The sequence below is a fragment of the Heptranchias perlo genome, chromosome 1 (assembly GCF_035084215.1).
Source record: "Heptranchias perlo isolate sHepPer1 chromosome 1, sHepPer1.hap1, whole genome shotgun sequence".
Lineage (NCBI taxonomy): Eukaryota > Metazoa > Chordata > Chondrichthyes > Hexanchiformes > Hexanchidae > Heptranchias > Heptranchias perlo.
Genome location: NC_090325.1, coordinates 82,656,265 through 82,681,664, shown reverse-complemented (window position 1 = coordinate 82,681,664; position 25,400 = coordinate 82,656,265). Strand labels below are relative to the sequence as shown.

At 41.2% G+C, this 25,400-nt stretch overlaps 1 protein-coding gene across 1 annotated transcript in view; it reads left to right on the top strand.

Annotated features, from left to right (window-relative positions):
* Window positions 1–25,400, top strand: part of kita (KIT proto-oncogene, receptor tyrosine kinase a) — an 83,542-nt gene that overhangs the window by 15,899 nt on the left and 42,243 nt on the right. Inside the window, exons 3-9 of the mRNA XM_067987393.1 lie at window positions 2,124–2,414; window positions 8,148–8,284; window positions 14,227–14,389; window positions 17,040–17,226; window positions 17,571–17,686; window positions 19,179–19,293; window positions 21,175–21,365. Of these exons, the coding sequence (XP_067843494.1) occupies window positions 2,124–2,414; window positions 8,148–8,284; window positions 14,227–14,389; window positions 17,040–17,226; window positions 17,571–17,686; window positions 19,179–19,293; window positions 21,175–21,365 (1,200 nt within the window). The remainder of the gene's footprint in view (window positions 1–2,123; window positions 2,415–8,147; window positions 8,285–14,226; window positions 14,390–17,039; window positions 17,227–17,570; window positions 17,687–19,178; window positions 19,294–21,174; window positions 21,366–25,400) is intronic.

Here is a 25,400-nt window from a genome sequence, read left to right as displayed (position 1 = left end):
GTCTTCTAGGGTAGAGAATTCCAGATTCACAATCCTCTGAGTGAAGAAATTTTTCCTCATCTCGGTCCTAAATGTCCGACCCCTTATCCTGAGACTATGTCCCCTAGTTCTAAACTCTCTAGCCAGGGGAAACAACCTCTTAGCATCTACCCTGTCAAGCCGTCTTAAGAATTTTATACATTTCAATGAGATCACCTCTCATTCTTCAAAACTCCAGAGAATATAGACCCATTCTACACAGTCTCTCCTCATAGGACAACCCTCTCATCCCAGGAATCAATCTAGTGAACCTTCGTTGGACCCACTCTAAGGCAAGTATATCCTTCCTTAGATAAGGAGACCAAAACTGTACACCGTACTCCAGGTGTAGTCTCACCAGAGCCCTTTATAATTGCAGCAAGACCTCCTTACTGTTATACTCCAACCCCCTTGCAATAAAGGTTAACATACCATTTGCCTTTCTAGTTGCTTGCTGTACCTGCATGTTAACTTTCTGTGATTCATGTACAAGGACACCCAAATCCTTCTGACTACCAATATTTCTTAGTCTCTCACCTTTTAAAAAATATCTTTGATGAGTTTGTCCCATAAGGCTTTTAGGTTTCATTTATTGCAAAAAAAGTGTGAATTGTGAAGTATGATCCCAAAACACTCCCGAAAATCATGGATCCAATGTAATAAAACAGAATTTAAAATATTCAGTCGCCTTAAATCAGTGGCCCTAGTTCTGGCGCCTATATTCAGGGCTGTTTTGGGGTGGTTGGTTGTTTTTTGAGTTGTGGGGGCAGTGTCAGTGGTTTTTGGAGCTGGTCATCTCTTTTGTGAGTTTCTAGGTTAGCTTGTATGTGTCTTGGACAAACCCACCAAAGACATTAGAAGCAATTGGGTTAAGAATCCTTCTGCTACGATCTTCTTAAATTTTATTTCGGACCATTTTATTTTAGTGTGCTGCCAAGATGGGTTTCTGTGGCCGCAAACAAAACCTACTGCATCAATAAAACAAATGTTCCTGTTCCTGCCTGTTTTTTTACAATGGTGCAGAAATCCTACGCTATTGTTGCTGACAGAGTGTGGGAATAAAGTCCACTGGTTGGAGAAATCTTTCACTCGTGGAAAGGCTTCAATATAACACATGTTTTTTTTCCCATAAAAACAAGAATTAACCTTGGATATTTGTAGATACATACACCATCTGAAAATGTGTAGATTTTGCAAAATAGCAGGGCCTCTGCCTTTCGCTACTGCTCCGGATGGGTAGTCCCATCTTCCAATGGCATTTTCTTATTTTTCTCATTGGAAAGCAGAGTGGTGTCCAAATCATGCCACCAATCAGCCAGGTTGCATGTAAACGGAAGCAATGGAGCAAAGAAAGAAAATGGAAAGAGAAAAAGAAAGGCACACACAAAAAAAGAAAGTGAGAGAACATACGCAGAGGAAAGAGACAACAAACAGATGGTAAACTGAGACACACTCGAGGACAGAATTCCTATCCATCAGTAACCTATTTTTCTCCTCCCATTTCTTTTCTCCTCCCCTGCAGCAAATTTTCTCAGTCTATTAGACTGGTTTCGACATTTGCTCTCAAACAACATCCAATGCCAGTAATTGAAGATATAAGTGAGCAGTCCAGGGGGACTGGTTTGCAGCTTTTTTTCCTCTTCTCTGGAGAACTGCGTTTCCTACAAATCAGTAATTTCTCATGGTGTTATAGGTGAGATCAGTAGCTCACAGTGTGGGGAATCAGAACGAGATCTGCATCTCCCGACTGTAAGGTGCAGTGTGTTAGAGCATTCTTGGGTACAGAAGGGTACATTTAGGGAGACAGTATACAAAACTAAGACTTCTGGCAACTAAAACTCTGTGATTAATATATCTTTCTGAACCTTTTAATTTCCCTTCAATTTATCTATTCATGAAGTTTTCATTGTTTAGTTCTGTACCCAGAAACTATGATGGTATTTCACAGAACACTACGTACTGCTGATTAATAACATTTGCTTAGACAAATTGGCTGTATTAAAAGCCGTAAAACCTGAGTGCTGGTGATATTGTAGCTTTAAATACCCGAGCATTTTGAAACCATTTTTTGCTTCAAATTTTGCATTTTCAATTTTTTTTTTAAGACCCCAAGGATTTGTTTGTGACTCCAACACCGAGGCAGATGTTCATTGGTGGAACAGAAGGGGCTGAGGCTGTCATACCCTGTCGAGTTACAACCCCTAGGATTGAAAACCTCAGACTGGAGAGAATTAAAGGTGCATCCATGCCCAAAGACCTGACCTATACTGCCGACATCTACACTGGCATAAGCATTGCTAATCTGAAGAGACATTTTGAAGGATATTATGTGTGCACCGCTGAAATGGAAGGAAGACTGAAAAAATCAGCACAATTTAAACTGCAGATAATACCAGGTAATGATGTCTTTAGATTCATGAAATGAGGATTAATACAACTTAAGAATGACATTTTTATTAATATGGATGGATATCAATATTTGCTATCACATACAATACCTCATAACAGACCTCATTAATTTTTTCCTCCCCATCTCTTTGCCCCCAAAGTGGACAGTTCAATAAGTGCTAGACACTCTGTGTTTTTTGCAAGTGGCCATTCTTCATGTCTAAACCTAGACAGTGACTAGTACCAGGCTATTCATCTTTGAAGGGCAATACAGTTGAGCCTGATCTTGTCTTCACTCAATGTTTATGTATGCGCATGTTTAGTGAGCGGGGCAGTCAACTTGGCTCCTGTTTCCCTATCAAAGCCCAGGGCATTGAGACCCATTGTCCTACAGCTGTCCCAGCTGAAATCATCTAACTCAATGCTGACCAGGGATTGAACCTGGGATTTTTATGGTCTTTAGGATCTGCAGCACTCAACTTTACACAGGGTGATGAGCATCTCCGGTTTATGTGTAGCACTGATTGGAATATGTGAAAAAGATAGACAAAGAATTTCATACAAACATGTTTACATTACTAATATTAAAGTGTGGTGGGTGGTGGGCATTATAGAGTGTGGGTGCCCTGTACAGAGTATCTGTATGTGCCCTGTACAGAATGTGTGCAGGTGTTGGTCTCTGGCTTTTGGGAAAGATACACTCTTATTTTAACCAATTTGTTACTGAAGAGTCAAGGCAACCCAAAGTAACCTCAGCTCAAGTAGTGACTGTAGGTCTATGTGTCAGCAATGTGCTGAGCTCATTCCTTTGGAATATTTTTACAATCTCGCTAGAAATAGTGAATATGGGAAATCTTCCTTCTATGTTTACAATATCACTAACACATTGCAGCCCCCATGGCTTGTAAGTTGGAATTTCTAAAAAAAAATGCATATGCAGACATAAGAGGAAGAACATACTAGTTGAGATGAGATGGTAAATGGAATGAGGATAGTCAGTGTACTGGCATTTACATGCATAGAAAAGTACCTCTGGTTAATAATTAACTTCACAGATAAAAATATGCTTGTGAATCATTTTGGGACAGTTTTCCATGTTCAAGGTGCTATATAAATGCACGTAGTTGTTGACAACAATGGCACCGTTCATCAAGAGGATCTGGGGCACTATATAAAGAAAGAAAGGCTTGCATTTATATAGCACCTTCCACGACCTCAGGGCATCCCAAAGCGCTTTACAGCCAATGAAGTGTTGATGAAGTGTAGTCACCGTTACAATGTAGGAATAAAATATGTAATGCCGATAGTTGGAAATTATAAATTACTCTAATGGCAGTGCCTCCAAACCTTTTCTCTTCTGAGTTCTTCATCAGATCCTGAAAATCAGGTAACCTGCAACCTTACTCAATGAAACAAATGACTTTTTTGTGGGGGGGGTGGTGGGGGCAGGGGGAAGGAAGAGAAAGTCTGAAGCAGTTAACAATTGTCATTTTTCAAGGAAGTACAATCTAGTTGAAATTCTTCGCTATTTAGCATGGGTTTATTTATGTGCATGTGATGAGGCAAGTGGTTCAGCACAAGCCGTTTGGAAAGGGTAGTGTCTCTGCTGCTTATATTCTGCCAACATTTATATAAAAAGAGCTGCACCCAGTCATTTCCAGCACTCCACAGATGAAACATGTCCGTACCATCACTTGAAGCATTTAAAATAGGAATTTATTTCCTTTTACAGATTCTCCTAGCCCTTATTTGTTCTTCTCGACATATGGGAGAAAAATACACAATCCATCCTCCAGTAGCTGGCTATGGTAGATAGGGAAACAAAGACAATTGTGGCCCCTGGGTTTTCAACCCACCTGAGGCAGTTTTCATTACAAGTAGTACAGCCATGTAAGCTAATGGCTAGCCCCAGTCCTGAGCAGTTGCTTGCTCTCTACCTTCCAATGATGCCTCTTGTTGGAGAGAAGCTGATTTAGGCTTGTGCTGAAACAGCTGGGGGCATCGAGGAGATTGGCTGTTTAAGCATTTCTACCACTAATGGGCAGAAAATACAGGCTCGGATCAGATTCAGTCTGGGGGCTGGAACAGAGGCTCGTAAGGGCTGGGTACTGATTATAACTCATTCACAACTCTGTTGCTCTTGGGTTTTAAACTCAGCCCACCTGTGGTTACCTATTGTGTCGCATGGCATCTTATCATAAATTCTTGACACAAAGTAAACCATGGTTAGTATTGTGTAAAACTACACTCTTAGTAAAGAAGGCTGCCTAGGATGCTATTAGTGAAAATAACATTGCTGAAAAGTAGCATATGAGACAGTGTTGTCATGAGGTGCCAAGCAAAGGGGAAGGGCTGGAAAATCTGCAATCTTGAATTTGAATGGTATTTTATGAGAGTGTAGAATAAATAGTTACAAGATCAAGACCACGTGTTGGAATTGATTGAGCAGTCACAGTTGCGGTGTAATATTATAAACTTTAGTCTGCTTCCAGTTTGCCTATTAAATCCGCTTTTACATTCACTATGATAACAGACTCTCATCATGTCTTTTGAGATATGCAAAATATTAAGACTTCCTGATTTGGCCTTGGTGAATTTACAATGTTGTATAATTGATAGGTCTGTGTTAAAAATGGGTTTCACTTAGCTTTTAAAAATGTATAGAAGAGGCGTGAATTTCTAACAGCCAATAACTCTGTCCTGTATCATACTGAGGAACAGAAATAGGCAAGTGAAATGAAAGGTGAGACCACAGATTATGCAAACTCTCTGTTCACAGTGCAAATAGTTTCTGTTGTTGTTGTTCAGTCAGATGCAGTATAATGTGGATAAATGTGAAGTTATCTACTTCAGAAGGAAAAACAAAAAGGCAGAGTATTATTTAAATGGTGATAGATTGGGAAATGTTGATGTACAAAGGGACCTGTGTGTCCTTGTACACCAGTCACTGAAAGCAAACATGCAGGTGCAGCAAGCAGTTAGGAAGGCAAATGGTATGTTGGCCTTCATTGCAAGAGGATTTGAGTATAGGAGCAAGGATGTCTTACTGCAGTTATACAGGGCCTTGGTGAGACCACACCTGGAGTATTATGTGTAGTTTTGTTCTCCTTCCCTAAGAAAGGATATACTTGCCATAGAGGGAGTACAGCGAAGGTTCACCAGACTGATTCCTGGAATGGCACGACTGTCGTATGAGGAGAGATTGCGTTGACTCGGCCTGTATTCACTCGAGTTTAGAAGAATGAGAGGGGATCTCATTGAAACATATAAAATTCTGACAGGGCTAGACAGACAGGATGCAGGGAGGATGTTTCCCCTGGCTGGGGGGGGGTCCAGAACGTGGGGTCACAGTCTCAGGATATGGGGTAGGACATTTAGGACTGAGAAGAGGAGAAATTTCTTCACTCAGAGAGTGGTGAACCTCTGGAATTCTCTACCACAGAAGGCTGTGGAGGCCAAGTCACTGAATATATTTAAGAAGGAGCTAGATAGATTTCTAGACACAAAAGGCATCAAGGAGTATGGGGAGAGAGCAGGAATATGGTATTGAGATAGAGGATCATCCATGATCATATTGAATGGCGGAGCAGGCTCGAAGGGCCGAATGGCCTACTCCTGCTCCTATTTTCTATGTATCTATAACTTTGCATATAATAGTATCATGGTAGGTTCAATACAGCAGGAGGCCATTCAGCCCATCGTGCCTGTGCCGGCTCTTTGAAAGAGCTATCCAATTAGTCCCATTCCCCTCATCTTTCCCCATAGCCCTGTAAATTTTTTCCCTTCAAGTATTTATCCAATTCCCTTTTGAAAGTTACTATTGAATCTGCTTCCACCACCCTTTCAAGCAGTGCATTCCAGATCATTACAACTCGCTGCTTAAAAAAAAATGCTTCCTCATGTAGCCTCTGGCTCTTTTGTCGATCACCTTAAATGTCCTCTGGTTATCGACCCTTCTGCCACTGGAAACGGTTACTCTGTCAAAACCGTTACTCTGTCAAAACCATTCATGATTTTGAATACCTCTGCCAAATCTCCCCTTAACTTTCTCTGTTCTAAGGAGAACAACCCAGCTTCTCCTGTCTTTCCACATAACTGAAGTTCCTCATCCCTGGCACCATTCTAGTAACTCTCTTCTGCACCCTCTCTAAGGCCATCCTTCCTAAAGTGTGGTGCCCAGAATTGAACACAATACTCCAAATGAGGCCTAACCAGTAACCAACATAACTTCCTTGCTTTTGTACTCTATGCTTTTATTAATAAAGCCCAGGATCCCATATGCTTTTTTAACAGCCTTCTCAACTTATCCTGCCACCTTCAAAGATTTGTGTATGTTCACCCCCCAGGTCCCTCTGTTCTTGCACCCCCTTTAAAATTGTACCATTTAGTTTATATTGCCTCTTCTTCTTATTCCTACCTTGGATATCTTGGAGAAAATCTAATTTTTATTTCTCTTTTGTTTCTCCGCTTCTTTCTGCCGTTAATATTGTGAGTTGGTACTTACAGTACCAATGAGCAGAAAGAGTGTATTATCAATCAGAGCCCTCAGATGAGGAGGGATCTTAGCCATGAAATACATTCCCACAAAACGATCATTGGAAAAGCATTGTAATTATATAAAATATTTCTGTCTAAGTTGCTGCCTCTCAGTGACAGGATAATTGATATAGGTTCCAGTCTTGTATATTCAGCATTATACTTTTTTTTGAATAATTTCTTCCTGATGACTTAAAGATCATGGCCTTGAAATGTTATGGTCTCTGCTGCACGGGGAGAATGGCAACAGAGTGCGTCTCCCATCCATCTGAAACCAAAGACTCTGACCTCCATCCCTGGCATAGGTTGTTTTCGTAGTCAGGGCGAGCAGGCAGTTCATCCGAGAGAACTTCCAACAGAACAGCATTCCCTTATTACTGGACCAGAGTGTCAGCCTAGAATGTGCTCAACTCCATAATGAGGCTTCATGCCACAACCCTTCTGGCTCAGTGGCAAGAGTGCTAGCAACTGAGCTAAACTAACACTGTAATATTAAAGAGACATTTAATTTGTGATTTTTTTTTCTGGAGCACATTTGTGAGTAATATAATTTTTTTTAAAAAAGGAACAATTGTGGGAGAATGCAGGTTTATATTTGGCCTATTGGGAAAGATATTAGGAGGAGTCCTCTATGTGTGAAAAAGCTGTTATTTCACTGCATTGAGGTAAAGAAAGAATTGTTTTTCTTACAGAAATGAGAAATGTTTCTTTATATTTTCCTTGCATATGAAAAGAACATGTGAAACATAGTATTTCATTAAATTCTACAAAACCCCTATCAGAAGGAAACACCATTTCTGTCACACACATCTGCACAATGCTGAGTTAAGGAAGTTTGCTCTCTTGTGAATTTTTCAGTAAAATCAGCAAAAAGTATTGTGGAATATGCAGACTTTCAATATTTTCAGCATTAAACTTTGATTTCCATGTTTGAGATAAAAACACACTTTCCAGCAGATTTCAGCATTATATTTCTGTAAAAACGAAGATAAATATTTAATTCCATTAGTTAGATAAATATTTAATTGCATGAGCTAAAAAATGAAGACCTTGCACTGCTTTGCAAATTCAAGTATAAAGTTCTATCTGTCGGTTCTTAATGGGATGCTCTTTCACTGCTTTGGAGCAGAAAGAGGCAGTTATAAGTGCACTATTCTCTGTCAGCAATAATATCTCATAAATAAAGCCTTCATGTAATGTTTCAGTCCCCAAGAGACCACCAGAGATCACTACGGAGATAAATAAGGAGTTGCTGAAGGAAGGAGAGAAGTTTCAGATGGCTTGTATAATAAAAAATGTAAACCACGCGGTAACCGTGAATTGGATTCATCCACAAAGTACAGTAAGTACATTTAACATTTGCCTGTGTTCTCTTAACTGACATACTGCAACTCAGTTGAACACTATTTTACCAATAAGAACATAAGTATGGAAAGATTAAAGGCCCTTTGGACCATCAGTCCTATTCCTTCAACTGGTGGCATTACATTTGGCTCTTTCTAGCTCATTTAATCTCCTAAAGGAAAGCTCTGAAAAATGTCTCCAGCTCCTCTCCCCTAAGTATAACTGAGCTAACCTTACTATCTACAATTTTTCAACCCAGGATATTTATTAAATGAGATACAATTGGATCTGAATAACAGCCGATCTATTCCAAGCACAACGCTGATCCAATCATAGGATTCCAGTGCGGCAGCATTCCATAGCTCTTGTCACTCAGTTTTTATTTTAACATAAACATTTCTTGACAAATTTATTATACTGTAACTGATTACTGCACTGTTTCATTGACAGTACTTCAAGACTGAGGGCAGCCCACAGACTAGGGCTGCCTGATGCCCACCCCTACTGCAACCTGCTTTAAGCCCCAAAGCAATGTACAAGGCAGCAATATTTTTCCAAAAATATGTTCTGTTTTATTTTATTTGTTTCTGAATATGACATTGCCCAAAAAGCAACTATTTATGGTGATGGATGCGACTCAGACTGACCCTTTCTTCGTATTGCGAACAATTGGATAATGTACTTGTGAACGTTATCCCCACTAGAACAAAAATCCGTTTTGCTGCCTTCTCTACACCCATCGTTTGTCAATGATAATGTGTGTATGAATGTATTACAAAATATTATTGAATATTTGATTAATACAAATTATTCAGACCTCAATGAAATGGGAGCTTTAAGCGATTTGTGTTGTGTTTACATTTTATCTTGTTTAAGCTTAACAGTGGCTTTGTTACATTATTTTCTAAACTTGCCAACAAACGAAGCCCATTATCTGTTTTTTCAAAACAGGCAAAAGATTTACCTCCATAGTGTCAGTGCACCGTACCATGATGTATTATTAACTCAAATGGCTAAACTGTCCCTGTTACTGCGTACATTGATTGGTAAAAACTCCAGCCATTCTTGAATCAATTACTTCAAATGCTGATCTGTATTGAAAAAAAATAAATGCAGTGCAGAAAAGAGGTAAAAAAGTTTTGCTGCCACTGAAAAAACAGGCTAAATGAGACATGAATACCACTGTCACAAGTTTGTTATGAAAGCATTGAGTTAGACATGTACTTTCCAAGTCCTTGTGAAATTGGGGATGATTTAATGATCATTCACCTACAGTTTGTTCCATGTTCCATTTCTTTCTTTCAGATTAAAGGTGATAGATGCAAACAACTGTCTTGAATAGAATTTGTTACATGTTTGAATGATGGGCCGTTGCAAGTGTGAGGAAAGGGATTATCATAGATTATCACAGAGTAATGATACAATCTAAAAACGTGAAGACAAGAAACTAGACGGGGGAGGGGATGGAGTACAGGGAGTTCATGTGAATAAAATCTCATGAATTTGGCTCATTGATGCCTTTCTCATGTCCCTTTAGTTTTACAGCAGTATTGCTAATGGCAGTCTTGACCACAGTTGCAGGGCTGCAAAGTAAATGACCTAAGAGATGTGCCATGATTGTAACCGACCCGCCTGGCTTATGTGGGTTCAGGTTGGATGCCCGTTTTACACCCCAACTGGTTTTACTCTCCATTGACTTCAAAACAACTTGTGCAACTATTTTTATGTTGTTCCACTGTTTTACATTTCAGCAAAAGGGAATTATGCAGCACCAAGAGCTTCAAGCAATATTGCAGAACTGTTTCTTAAAGCAGCTATGTGATATAGATAGTCTATTGGCGCCTCAGTCTCATTCTTTTGGTATCCGAGTGCCACTCCTCATATCTTTGGCATGTCACCCTCATATCTTTGGCATGTCACCCTCATTCATGGCACCACACCCTCATTTGTTCAGGCCAATGTTCCCATTTTGAAAATAAAGGCTGTGCCGCTCTACGAATTACATTCTGTAGGTGGATTAATAACATTCCATTATTATATGTAGTTCTTCCTTTGTTGCTTCACCCTGGTCTAATCACGTAATCAGCTTAAACTTTTGGCACAGTCAAGCTGCTACACTCTCATGAGGTGGTGCAACTTAATAACTGAACACCTGTAAGGTTGGAGGGCTCAGGATCCTGTTATTAAAAAGTTCGTACCTGTGAAATAATGGGCTCGATGTTACCAGGGCTGCGGGTTCACGGCGGGGGGGCGCCCGGCGAAATAAGTCTGCCCCCCGCGCGATCGCAGCCTAATTGGATCCACTTACCTGGTCTTCCGGGTTCCCCACTGCTGATCTGCGCGTCGGGCGGGCTGCGCATGCGCAGTAAGGCCTGTCAGCTGGAGGAGCTCTATTTAAAGGGGCAGTCCTCCACTGACAGATGCTGCAACAAATAGGAAAAAAAACAGCATGGAGCAGCCCAGGGGGAAGGCTGCTCCCAGTTTAATGATGCCTCACTCCAGGTATCATTAGATGGGGTGAGGGGGAGGACAGAGATCTTCTCCCCGGCGGGCGGGAGTAAGCGGCCTGCCTCTGCCACCAGGAAGGCCTGGCTCGAGGTGGCAGAGGAGGTCACCTGTACCACCAACATATCGCCCACCTGCATACAGTGCAGGAGGCGCTGCAATGACCTCAGTAAGTCAGCCAAAGTGAGTAAACTTACTCATTCCCCTACACTCCATCTGCCACATCACCGCCCCCACTCCACATCTCCTTCTGCACTGCCAACACTACTCTGTCACATCACCCCTCATACCCACTCAAAGCTCATCCTCATCTTACCTGCACTTACTCACCTCGCCAGTACTCATCCCGCCACTACCACTCAACCCAATCCTCATACAATCTCATGGCTCTTTCTCATACTCACCCTCTCATGCATCTCTTTCACAGTCAGCCTCACTCAACCTGCCACTACCTGTGCTGCAGCCACAGGGCATGCATCACATATGTGCAGTAGGCAGCGTAAGGCAAACGTGTCGTGAGCATGAAGGGGATGCACAAGGGTGTTTGAGGGTTTGTCATGGTTTTTACTTATATTTGATTTCTGACCAACTGACATTACATATTATATTTCGCCACTACTGCCACGTCTTTGCGAATCTTGTCTGGTTTGTGCAACAATGCCCTTTCCTGAGGATCACAATGAAGACCCACAACTGATGACACCCATTGTGTCACTGCAGAGTGGTGTAGGTGTATTTGCAAGGCTCTTTTGTGCAGACGACTGAGAGACGTCGGCGATGTCCCCGGTGGCACCCTGGAAGGATGTGGAGGAGAAGTTGTTGAGGTCAGTGGTGACTTTGACAGCGACAGGTAAAAAGATGGTGCTCGGGCCAACCGGGAGGGTAGTGCCCTCTGTGACGCATCTCTCTCTCTGCGGTAGCCCTCCCTCCTGCTGTGCAGGTGGATGTGTCACAGCACTGTGTTGTGGAGCTCCACGTGTCAGAGGTGGACGGCGAGGCTGGTGATGCTGTTCGCCCTCCGAGGAGGTCATGACTGCAGCTACGGCGGCCCCCATCCGGAAGATGTACATCTGAGGGGGTCCGCAAGGTAGGTACATGTCTCTGGACCCCGGGGTAAGTGTGCAAGTTGGTGAATTTTCTTGTCAGGAGGAGGGTGGTGGAGGCCAAACTTTGTCCCAAGTGACAGAGTGGCCTCCTGCAATGAGTGAGGGTCTCCCCCCACCACCTGTCAAATGGACCTTTGCAGCTGCCACAGGCTGGTGGCTGCAACACGTCCATTTCAACTGGGAGTGTTTCCCCCAGTATGGGAAACAGTCCCAGTTGTCTCTAAAGTCCCACCCCTCCTCGCATATTCCCTTAATCAGGTCAGTTAATGACCTGAAATAGCTAAGTAAATACTGTTAAGTGGCACCCCGGTGGCTTTAATTGCCAGCGGGAGTCCCACCTGCGGGGGCTGCGCACGCACATCGGCGCGTCTGTGGGGAACCCGGAAGTGGACGGGTTGGAGCTGGGCTCCGGACCCGCTCCAGGATTCCCCGATTTTCGGAGTCCCCCTGTCAGGAATGCACCCAATAGCGGGTGCTAAAATGAAGCCCAATGGGTCTGCAGTGAGGTACAAAATTGTCACACAATTGCGAAATGAAATGATTTCATGACAGGTGAGTTTAATTACAGCTCTATAACGCACTTTTCAAACCAATTATGATTTGCTGTACCTGCTAGTCTGAAAGTTATTGGGGTGTGATTTTAGTGTGCCTACTGCCTCATTCATGCTGGAAAACAAGGTGGTCGGCAGACAAAATTAAAAAATCTCTGCTTTCTGGCTGCCGGAGGCTTGCCCAACTTGATTTTCAAGTGGGCCTCAAAATGGGCCTAAAACAGATGGGAGCCTTTTTTTTTATTCGTTCATGGGATGTGGGCGTTGCTGGCAGGGCCAGCATTTATTGCCCATTCCTAATTGCCCTTGAGAAGGTGGTGGTGAGCCGCCGCCTTGAACAACCGAGTGGCTTGCTAGGCCATTTCAGAGAGCAATTAAGAATCAACCACATTGCTGTGGGTCTGGAGTTACATATAGGCCAGACCGGGTAAGGACGGCAGGTTTCCTTCCCTAAAGGGCATTAGTGAACCAGATGGGTTTTTACGACAATCCGATAGTTTCATGGCCACCATTACTGATGCTAGTTTTTTTTATTCCAGATTTTTATTTAATTAATTGAATTTACATTCCCCAGCTGCTGTGGCGGGATTTGAACTCATGACTCCGGATTATTAGTCCAGGCCTCTGGATTACTAGTCCAGTAACATAACCACTATGCTTAAATATTTAAATCAGGGTCCTACACTGGTTGTAGGACCCAGACACAATTTTCATGTACCAGTGGGTGGAGCATATGCCGCACATGCCCCATCCGGTGGTATCTGGACGAAGAGCAGCCTAACGAGTGGTCCTTAAAAGGACTGCTGGAAACCACTCCCAAATGCCCAGAAGAAGACTTGTGGCACTGATTTTCCTGGGGCCAAGAGGAGCACGAATCTGACCGCTGAGTAAACCCCACCCTCGGATTACCTCCCCCACTCAAGTACTTACATCTGGCTCCTGCAGAGGAGCCGCTAGATTTCATAACTCCCCCTGATCGGCAAGCATTGGCAGCTTCCACATTCCATTCAAATGAGTCTCGACCGTGAAAATAGTTAGGGCCTCTCCCTAGAGCCATCGGGCTGGCGGTGCGATGGTTCAATCCACCGTCTGGCCGATATGCGCTTTATATGAAAATCGGCCCCATTGTGTGCACTGTTAGTGTACAAACAGCTAATGTGTTCATATGACATTACTTTGTCATGAATTTAATGGAGGAATTAAAACAAATATGTTAATGACTCCATTGAAACAGTTTACTATATTAACTTCTAGGCTACTATCTTCTGTTTTTCTCTTTCGGTTTGTATCTTCCACTGCGGTAATTATTTTGGTTTGAATCTACAAAGTGAGTGTTGAACAAATGCAGTAAAGTTCCTGGACTAATCACTCAGTCAACATCAGTTTCCAAGAGTTTATTCATAAGTTCCGATGAAGGTAATTAATATGCCAAAAGTTTCAATTGATTGTGCAATTGGTCCATGGTGAAACAGTGATGAAGAGATAATTGTTATGACTGAGGTCTAGAACTTTGTGCTTGAAGATAGTTAATGACTTTGGTTACCGGCCTTATCTGGAATTCTAGTTGCTGTGATTTATCAGCGTGGGACCATGGAGCTTTGTAAAAATCACTCATAAATTAAGCCAAGAAATTCTACAATAGAGAATATAGCCAATATTTTCAGTGCTCAGGGTTAGGACAAGCTTTGTGAAGAAGATGCTAAGTGTACTGTTCACTGATATTCAGAAAACATCTAACTACATGACCGAAATCATTCTCTCTCACACATTACTTCCAGGCAGCTAAAGTGACAACGTCTTCCAACAACTTTCCTAAATACTATCAAACCATACAGACATTGAGCATTGATTCAGTGAAAGTCAACGACACCGGAAGTTTCACCTGTTTCGCTGAAAATGGTTTTGGCATGTCAAATGCTACACTGTTTCTGGAGGTTGTAGGTAAAATACTTTATTACAATTCAGCAAATGATGAATGACAATGAAGTGCTGGCATCTGAATTCATAGGACATGTTTAAAAAGGCTCTATGTTAAAGTGGTTTCTCCTTTGCATCAACACAAATTATGTAGTGCAACTCAGGTATGGAGTCATCCAAAGTCCATTTGAGAAATTATTTTGTCCAAATTTATCTAAATGAAGATCTAAGTCACAAACTATCTCACATGGGGCTTGACAGGGTAGATGCTGAGAGGCTGTTTCCCCTGCTGGAGAGTCTAGAACTAGGGGGTATAATCTCAGGATAAGGGGTTGGCCATTTAGGATTGAGATGAGGAGAAATTTCTTCATCAGAGGGTTGGGAATCTTTGGAATTCTCTACCCCAGAGGGCTGTGGATGCTCAGTCGTTGAATATATGCAAGGCTGAGATCAATAAATTTTTGGACTCTAAGGGAATCAAGGGATATGGGGATGGGGCGGAAAGTGGAGTTGAGGTCGAAGATCAGCCATGATCTTATTGAATGGCGGAGCAGGCTCGAGGCTGTATAGCCTTTTCCTGCTTCTATTTCTTATGTGCTTATGTTCTTGCATCAGAATGTCTGACTGAGAATAAGGTTCTATTTTCTAACAGTTAATTCTAATCCTGTTAGTTAATATAGTTTGGATATTACTGTGAGTGGCACCATCTGAATGCTTAACATGCCATTTTTTTTACAATTTCTCTTGGGTATTTTAATAGAGGCAGTAACTCTGTTGAAATAAGAGTGCTAACAGCTTTGTTAAAATAGTGGAGAGAGGAATTTGATACGGGCACATTAAATGTTCATACAATGATATTACTCACGGTAATTTTCAGCTTATATTTCTTACCAAATTTGGAAGTGACTTATAATTTTTCTTTGATTATTATCACAGAGTGGTTTATTTTTGTGCTAAATGTTGATACAATAACTGCAAAAGTTACTTTTACACCACACTCCTAATAGGCTGTTAATCCCACAAAGATAATCTTGTCCGTATCGTAAATAACAACAATAAACTCCTGATAAATGGATATTTTTACCAAGTTCAAATTTGATCTAGCTTAGGTTGCTATTGCCAAAGCTATTTGAGATCTGCAAAGCAAGCTGTTAAGGGAAATAGACAAACGCACATTTTTATGGATTTCCAAAACCTTCGACAGTCACCATTCCTATTACATAATGTTCTAATGTATGTTCTAATCTATATTCAGCAAATATTAATTGTTATTTCCCAATAACTAACGGTTCATTATCGCTTGCTAATCGTGCAATGACTGCCAGTTTTAATTCTTGAGTATGGACACTGCAGCGATGTACAGGGAGTTGGCTCTCAGCTTCTGGCACAGCGGCCACTGCCGGCTAAACAAATGGAATAAAAATACAGCATGGAATTTCACAGGGCATGATATCTTTAGTGATTTCAAGACTTTAATCTCATTTTACGGTTCAAAAGGCAGTTATAAATTCCTGTTTTCTAACATCATAATCTAGATTACAGTGTGATAATGAAAGTAAGGAACAGGGTGATTTCCATCTTTCTGCTGTTACATTTCTAGTCCATTTAATAAAAAGTAAACTATGAAAATGACTCTATTTGCTAAGATAGCTAAAGATTTAGAGGCATTGGTTTTGGTGGGACTGAAAATGGCATCACAAATGTGGGCTGGACTGATTTCACCAAGTTTGAATTTTTCCAAGTATAAATCTGACTCAATTCGGACCAGTCCAGATTCTCACTGGAAATCAATGTTGATCACAACCATGGATATACAGAAGCTGATAGTTCATTATTGCTCTGGGAACCTTCATCACAAAAGCTAATAGCCATTTGTTTCATTGAAATAAATAAATGAATTTCACATTTATCTACACATTTGTTGAGTAAAATGGGGCTGAATTTCCACGGGGGTTTTCCCGTTCATCCTCCACAACTTTGGTGCAAGAGCTGTGGAAGCCCCAGAAAAATGACATAAATGGCATTTGTACCGTTCTCCTAGGGTTTCTGCGGCTCTTCTGCGGAAGATCGGGAAACCCCCCACCTTGGAAATGAATCCTCATTGTGTCTTATCTACTAATAATTAATTTACTGTATAATTAACTCTCTGAACATCAGAAAACAGCTGTTCTGTTCTTATATTGTGCATTTTATGATTCTACGGCCAATTTGGTGTCTGTGCTAAGCAGTTTCTGGTGTGCACTGATGCAAAAGTGACAGTTTGATTTAGGAATCAAAGGGTTAAAAATTCTGCTCCAAAAGGCGGTGCAGCGGAATGTTTACTGCCAAGTTCCGATTTGACTCCTGAGTACCCTAGTGCACTGTCCTGGAGACAGCTCACACAGTTTGAGGTTGTACTGGGTACAGTTAACTCAAAACATAATAGTTAAATGGAGCTAGAAAGTAAGGGAATGTCACTGCCCTAGCATAAGCAAATACTATTTAATACAATGCATGTGTGCAGCTTGTCCTGTGTGTTTTTTCTTAAATCTTTGTAACTGTAAAATAGTATTTATGTATGTACATATTTATTTATTAATTTACTATAGCTAGTGGAAAAGGATTTTCAAAAGTTGCTTTTGAGCGTATTATTAAATGTCTTACATGGTCTTTTCTCTTGTGTTGTTTCAACCAGCTGAGGGATATGTAACGTTGTCAACTTCAGAGAGCACTATCTTTCATGTAGACATTGGAGAAAACCTAGTGTTAAAAGTGGAGTTTGATGCTTATCCAGCTCCTGATCAACAATACTGGATTCACATGAAGGAGACATTACTTAACACGTCAGACCATTATATGAAATCTGCAGAAATTGGCAACAGGTACCTAATATCCAAATGTGATTGTACACATGAGTAAGACAAGTGTGTGATACTTTATAGCTGGAATATTTTTTAATCATGAATGGCAATAGTTCACATTGGTTTGTCAGTTGCTTCATCTTGATGCCAGTGAAAATAAATGAGTGGTCACCCTTCTCATGTCGCAATAGTTACTGTGCTGTTAATCTGATCATTCAAACTTAATAATCCGCAATCATTATTTTGTATGGATATTATGGATAGAAATGTATACAAGGTGCCCACTACAAATATGAAGTCATTTCTGTCTTTGAATTTTGATTAAATAGTCAGTGTTCTGTTATTGCCATACATTTTATTCATAGATACATTAGTGAACTTCATCTGGTTCGAGTAAAGGGAACAGAAGGTGGAATTTATACATTTTTTGCTTCGAATTCTGATTCCAACTCATCGGTTGCATTTGACGTACACATAAATAGTAAGTAGAAAAAGCAGCCTGCAATATGTCAACACTTTTCTCTCTTATTTTTAATCAAATCAGATACTAATCATGTAGCGATATTGAAAGAGACAGTAGGCATTATTTCAGCAGTAATAGGTATATTCTTCACTCTCTTGACAGAATGGTAATAGCCTGTGTGATTGAATGATACCACTAATGTCAAGTTTAATAATGCTTTTACACCTACTCTCAGTTTGATACGCCACATATGCCTTGTGTTTTTAGAACATCCCGAAGTTACCCCCAATCAATCTGAACTTTACTTAATTAAAAATGTGGACTTTCAGTCATCCAGTTTTCAGTTCATCAATGAGGAGAAATTGAACAAATCCCCTGTAATGTGTTCAATATTCTCACATATATTGGTAATCAAGTAGTTTGGAAATGACAGACACACAAAAGTCTCTCAGATGAGTGAAAGAATTCTGATAAAATACCATCACAGCTGTGTTATTCTATTTCATTAAATGTTTTTTGTTGTTTAGGCTATATTTTATGGTCCAAACTTTTACTGAACAGTTCATTCACTGATAAATTTAGCATTGCCTAAGGCCTTTGCCCCACATTGTTGATAACACCACTTCACAATCAAACACTATGCAGTTGAGCTATCATGGAACATTTTTATTGTTCAATGGGATCGTGCCACATGTAACATGGAAACTTCCTCAGAGAAATCCAGTAAATTGGTCAGACACAACCTGCCCATATGATGATCCCTTTTGCTATCTCTCATCAAAGTCTTGAACACTTTCTCCACAATCGAGGTAAGGCTCATAAGTCTGCAATTTGAGGGTCCATCTCTTGCCTCTTTTGTAAAGATGGGGATACCATTTGCTACTTTCCAATCCATTGGGAAGTTACCTGATTCCACTTGAGCTTTGATTTGCAATCTCCTCAGCAAATTCCACTAGCATCCTTCGAAGAAAATTTTAAAAGTCTGGAGTCTTGTTTACCGTAACTTTTTAAACTATTCTACTATGCTTTCCCTTGTGTTTCAAAGGATTTTTGTTCTGTCCTCTTTATACTGCTTCCTTAACTCAGGTATCTCTTCTCCCTTTCAGTGATAAAAACGGTCACAAAATAATAATTTAGTAACCCCACCACTCTTCTGTCATCAGGCCCCACCTCTCACTGCCAGTGGTAAATGGTTCAACTTCCACCTCTACCCTTCCCTCCTCCTGGTATATTTAAAGAATGCTTTATTAATGTCCTGTATATTACCTGGCAGATTCCTCTCATGCTTTCTCTTTGCATCTCATCAGTTTTTGGTGTAACTAGATCTGTTTTTTGGTCCTCCATATTCCATTCCTTCCCTGTACATTACAGCATTTTATACACTCTTTCTTTCTCCTTAATGACTTCCATGACTTTCTCATTATATGGTGCATGATATAACAATGGGTAATGGATATTATTTTAATATATATACTGCATCTCCCTAATCTTGCCTTGTGGTTATCTGTAGGCAGACCAGAGATAGTTATTCTCGAAGAATCCAAGCCGGGTAAAGTTCGATGTGTAGCAGTAGGGTTCCCAGACCCAAAGATAAAGTGGTTTCACTGCCCTGGACCACAGAAACGGTAAGGAATATGAGTGTGATTTGTCTTATTTAAATGATGAAAATGGAGGTTAGGGTTGTTCTTGCATTTTCGTTCAGAACAATAAGGTTTACAATGAAGTTGTAGTTGTAATATCCAACATATTGGTGATATTACTATAAAAATGTTATGGGATGCTTGAGTCCTGTCTAGTTGTAAATCTGTAATCTACTTAAGTACATAAGCAGGGAAAATAGGTCAAACAAGTAGAGTATAATATTCGTACAGAGAAGCATGAAATAAAAGATCCAAGTGTGTAGTTTGTATGATAATATTTCTCTTTATAAGACACATACAGAACATATGAACATTGAATCACCTTGACCTACCCCAAGTGTGCATTTAAGAATTTACAAACTGATTGAAAGCTGCATTGTACATTTTCCTGATAGTAACAAGCTGGCTTGGAACTGGGGATTGTAATTAAACAGATCACTGGAGGGGAAATCTGCTTAGTTATGCGTTCATATAAGAATTTGATTGTAGGTTTGTAAATTGCTCTGGGACAGAGATATTGCAGTCTGAATTAATGGATGTTTCTGTTACGTTTTTGACTCTTTGCTGCCGTTGTTATCCAAGATACTGCAGATTACTTTCAGGTTGTGAGCTCCCAGCTCCTCACAACCTTGAGAGTATCTTCATTTGCCCAGATATCTAGATAACCAGAATAACAAACAGAAAACCATTTTTTTGGACCACTGCATCTATTCTGTGCCTCTACAATATCTTTCTCACATCTTCAAAAAAGCAGAAGAGCATCAGATCTTGTTTCAAACTTTAACTATCAAGCAAATTTATTGAACAATAGATGAACAAGTAAATAAGTAACAATAATACAATATTTATATATTTACAGTAGATATACTACACTTCCTCCTGGAAAGCAAAATAATAAATGTTCCGATCTCTATGCAAAAGTATTATTTTACAGTTAACCTTTACATATGCAGTTATTTATAGTCTCACCAATCATGGGATCTAACTGGCCTAACCCATCTCTTTGAATATTCCAGACTGACTCATTAATTTGAACAGTCTACGATCACAATTACTCCCCCAACAGTTGTGCATTTGAATTACTGTCAGCTAAATTCAAAAGCAGCTGCCAGTCATAGACGTAATTGAACAAATCATAAAGTATGTTTTTGTTTGAATTGCCCTGGCTTCTCCCTCCAGCTGGCAGCCGTGAGGACATAGGAACAGGAGTAGACCATTCAGCCACTCGAGCCTGTTCCACCATTGAATTAGATCATGGTTGATCTGTATCTTAACTCCATTTACCTGCCTTAGTTCCATATCCCTTAATGCCCTTACCTAACAAAAATCTTATTGATTTCAGTTTTGAAATTCCCAGCATCTACAGTCTTTTGGGGGAGAGAGTTCTCAAAAGAAGGCTTCCTAATATCACCCTCAATGGCCTAGTTCTAATTTTAAGATTATGCCCCCTTGTTTTGGACCTCCCCACCAGAGGAAATAGTTTCTCTCTATCTACCCTATCAAGTTCTTTCATCATCTTAACCAACTCAATTAGATCAACCCTTAACCTTCAATACTCACACCTGAAGACTGAACATATCGGCACAACACTTGTATCGCGTTAGGCTGTGGACCTGATTTTGAATGCAGCCGGTTTTTAAATTGCTATGGCAGCTCTCCAGTGGGAGATCAGCGGAATCCTTGTGGACACAAAATGAAAAGGCCAATTTTGACAGTTCTTCACCCAATGGTAGTGGGAGATGGTGAGAACCCGACGGAAATTCTCCCCGATTATGTATTGTGACTGAATTAAAGGAACCGTTATCAACCTAAAATTAAACAAAAATACTTCATTTTGTCACATTGTCATTGGCCATTTGATTACAGGTGCTCAGACACACCTACAGCAACAGCAGAAGAATTACACTGGACAAACAGGATAATAGGTCAGCCCCGATTTGGAAGAGTTGAAGTAGAAAGCATTATTAACACCAGTGAACTGAAGAGTAACATTACTGTGGAGTGCCTGTCATACAACAGTGTTGGCGAGAGTCATGCGATCTATCAGATAAAAGGAGGTAATAATATTCTGAGTGAAAATACATATCCAACCTAGCTAACCGAGTAAAGTGTTTTAACATTAAAATACCGAGTAAGGGTTAAAGGTGCTTTATGGCATGCTTTAGTGATTTGTGGGTTGAAATTGTGCTTTATGATACTAGAAACTGGAGATGGATGACATTTCTCTGCGTATTATTTTAACACAATGCAATTTTGGAGTTGTCCAGAACATGTCTGAACAATTTACTGTAGGGCAGCCAGCAGTCCAGCCAGCGGGAGGCCTCGGTGATCTTGAGGGCTGGGCCTCATTAGCATCAGGCCTGTGGCAATATCAGGCTGGCGGGCCTCCGGGATGAAAGGAGGTCAGTCTGTGGGGGGCAGGGGCTCAGAAGGGAGGGCGCTGGATCAGCAGCAGCCCAGGCTAGTTTTGTGAAACCTTGAGGACTCCTGCTCCTCCAGGCCCCACAAGAATAAAGAAATACTTAGCTTTGGGCTCCTCTTCGGCTAGGCCGCCAAATGATACTGGACAGAGCCTGCACGGTGCAGTCCTAAAATGGCATTGAGCTCCTATTGACGTCATAGGACTCCCATTTAAATAAACCCCTTCAGGCATCCGCTCGGGCCACCTATTTAGACAACCGAGCAAAATGGAGATGGCCATGATGACGGTAGGAACGGGACGGTAAGTTCTTCCACACCATTTTCACGGCTCTACCGCCCTGTTTCTAAAAAGCAGGGGGGCCCATCATGTCATTGGTAATGCACCACAGTAAAATAACTACATTTCTTAAAAGAATATAGATATTTTACAGTGGTTTATAAATTTGCTAAATAAAGATGAGCCTTGCTGCTAAAAATTGAAAGGGATAGGTATCCTCCTGATTTCTTCAGATAAAACGAATTGGGTTGTATTAATGGGATATGGCTCTTTGAAAATTAATTACCATTGTTTCAGGGAGTTCTCAGGCAGGCTCAGTTCCAGGAACAGCTGTTATCTGCTAAGTCAGGGTGTGTTGCAGTGGTGCAAAACCTGCTGCTGCAGAAGAAATTTTAGCGATGCGATTTTTGCAGGACCATGCATTTTTATTTCATATATACTTGAAAAAAAATTATTGTTGTTCTAAGGTGTGGAGATGCCGGTGATGGACTGGGGTTGAGAAATGTAAAGAATCTTACAACACCAGGTTATAGTCCAACAATTTTATTTGAAAATCACAAGCTTTCGGAGATTATCTCCTTCGTTAGGTGAGCATGGGACTCCTTGAACATTTCGCATTTATAGTCAGAGAACAATACCTGGTGATTACAGATAATCTTTCCAACTGTCCATTGTCAAGGCAATCAAAGTGTTCAGACAGAGAGGTGTTACCTACAGGATCACCGAATACACAAATGGCCAGAACACAAGACAGAGAGAGAGAGAGGGAGAAACATCCGAAAGGAAGAGAAAGACAGAGAATGACCCGTTGTATTAAAAACCGATAACCTTTATTCGCTGGTGGGGTTACGTGTAGCGTGACATGAACCCAAGATCCCGGTTGAGGCCGTCCTCATGGATGCGGAACTTGGCTATCAATTTCTGCTCGACGATTTTGTGTTGTCGTGTGTCTCGAAGGCCGCCTTGGAGAACGCTTACCCGAAGATCGGTGGCTGAATGTCCTTGACTGCTGAAGTGTTCCCCGACTGGGAGGGAACCCTCCTGTCTGGTGATTGTTGCGCGGTGTCCTTTCATCCGTTGTCGCAGTGTCTGCATGGTCTCGCCAATGTACCATGCTCCGGGGCATCTTTTCCTGCAATGTATGAGGTAGACAACGTTGGCCGAGTCACAGGAGTATGAACCATGTACCTGGTGGGTGGTGTCCTCTCGTGTGATGGTGGTGTCTGTGTCGATGATCTGGCATGTCTTGCAGAGGTTGCCGTGGCAGGGTTGTGTGGTGTCGTGGACGCTGTTCTCCTGAAAGCTGGGTAATTTGCTGCGAACGATGGTCTGTTTGAGGTTGGGTGGCTGTTTGAAGGCGAGTAGTGGAGGTGTGGGGATGGCCTTAGCGAGGTGTTCGTCATCATCGATGACATGTTGAAGGCTGCGGAGAACATGGCATAGTTTCTCCGCTCCGGGGAAGTACTGGACGACGAAGGGTACTCTGTTGGTTGCGTCCCATGTTTCTGCTCAGACGAGGAGGAACGCGATGGACACCTACAGACGCTGAAAGACGCCCTCGTAAGAACGGGATATGACGCTCGACTCGTCGATCGACAGTTCCGATGGGCCACAGCGAAAAATCGCATAGACCTCCTCAGAAGACTAACACGGGACGCAACCAACAGAGTACCCTTCGTCGTCCAGTACTTCCCCGGAGCGGAGAAACTACGCCAAAATCGTCGAGCAGAAATTGATAGCCAAGTTCCGCACCCATGAGGACGGCCTCAACCGGGATCTTGGGTTCATGTCACGCTACACGTAACCCCACCAGCGAATAAAGGTTATCGGTTTTTAATACAACGGGTCATTCTCTGTCTTTCTCTTCCTTTCGGATGTTTCTCCCTCTCTCTCTCTCTGTCTTGTGTTCTGGCCGTTTGTGTATTCGGTGATCCTGTAGGTAACACCTCTCTGTCTGAACACTTTGATTGCCTTGACAACGGGCAGTTGGAAAGATTATCTGTAATCACCAGGTATTGTTCTCTGACTATAAATGTGAAATGTTCAAGGAGTCCCACGCTCACCTGACGAAGGAGATAATCTCCGAAAGCTTGTGATTTTCAAATAAAATTGTTGGACTATAACCTGGTGTTGTAAGATTCTTTACATTTGTTGTTCTAAGGGACACACTTGGTTACATGAATCACTTCCTCACTTCTTGGAAGGCGCCATTTGCGATCTTGTGTATACAAACACCACTGAGGAATTACAAGCATTCTTCAGTGGTGAACATCTCGTTGCTCTGTCTTCCACATTCACAAGGTTATTAGCATCCTTATTTTCAGGATCCTCTTTCCTGTCACCCTCAAGGGAAGTTAATTGTTACTCTATGCTTCATGACTATGTTACACAAAACTGAATCACCCGAAGCAACTTTTCGGCATTTAACTGGAACAAATACTCTAAGGATGTGCTGGAATGGTAGCTGCCATATGGGTTCCAGCCAGGAAGTATACTCCTTCATACTGCCGGGTTAGAACTGCAGTTCTCCTGCCCAGGAAAGAGCTGCTATTGGTCAGTGGTGAAAGTGTTGAAATCATTGGCCTTGGAAAGTTATCTTCCTTGGCATTGATGTCTATTACTTTGATATTAAACATAAACGCAGAAAAATCACTGTCTTGCACAGTTATTTAACCAGAGAATTTGCAACAAAGTATCCATTTATTTGTTTTAGACTTTTTTTATATGTTATGGCATTTCCCAATCCTCTCCGTAGCAAGGAGCCTGCAGCTTGAAATAGATTCATTTCAGTTACTAGAATATGAATAGAACATAGAACAATTGGCATGCACATTAGTTGCATATCTAGTATCCACAATTCACTCTTTATGCAGTAATTCACCTCACCTGTCATTCCTCCCATTGCCAACTTCCATGCCCTAGCTTATTGATTTTAAAATTCTCATCCTTGACTATAAATCTCTCCATGGTCTTGCCCCATCCTACCTCTGCAACTGTCTCCAGCTCTTTGTTCCAACTCTTTTAACTCTGGTCTTCACTCCATCATCAGTGGCAAAGCCTTTACTTATCATACTCCAGCACTCTAGAACTCCTTTCCCAAAATGCTTCACCTTGCTACATCTCTTCCCACTTTCAAAACCTTCTCCTTTAACAGCACTTTCCTTAACCTTCTTTCAAAACTCCTGTTTGATGTCCAGTTATCTCTTCGTAAAATGAATTGACATGTTTTGCCACCTTAAAGACTCTATATAAGTGCAAGGTTTAGTTGAAAGTATCTACTGTCACCACCTGAATATTTGTTGTGTTTAAGACCACTAGTTCCTTTAAGACCATTAAGTATGGTGTCTGTGGCACCTAACCCATCAGAAAATTAAGTTATCTGATAATGCTGCTT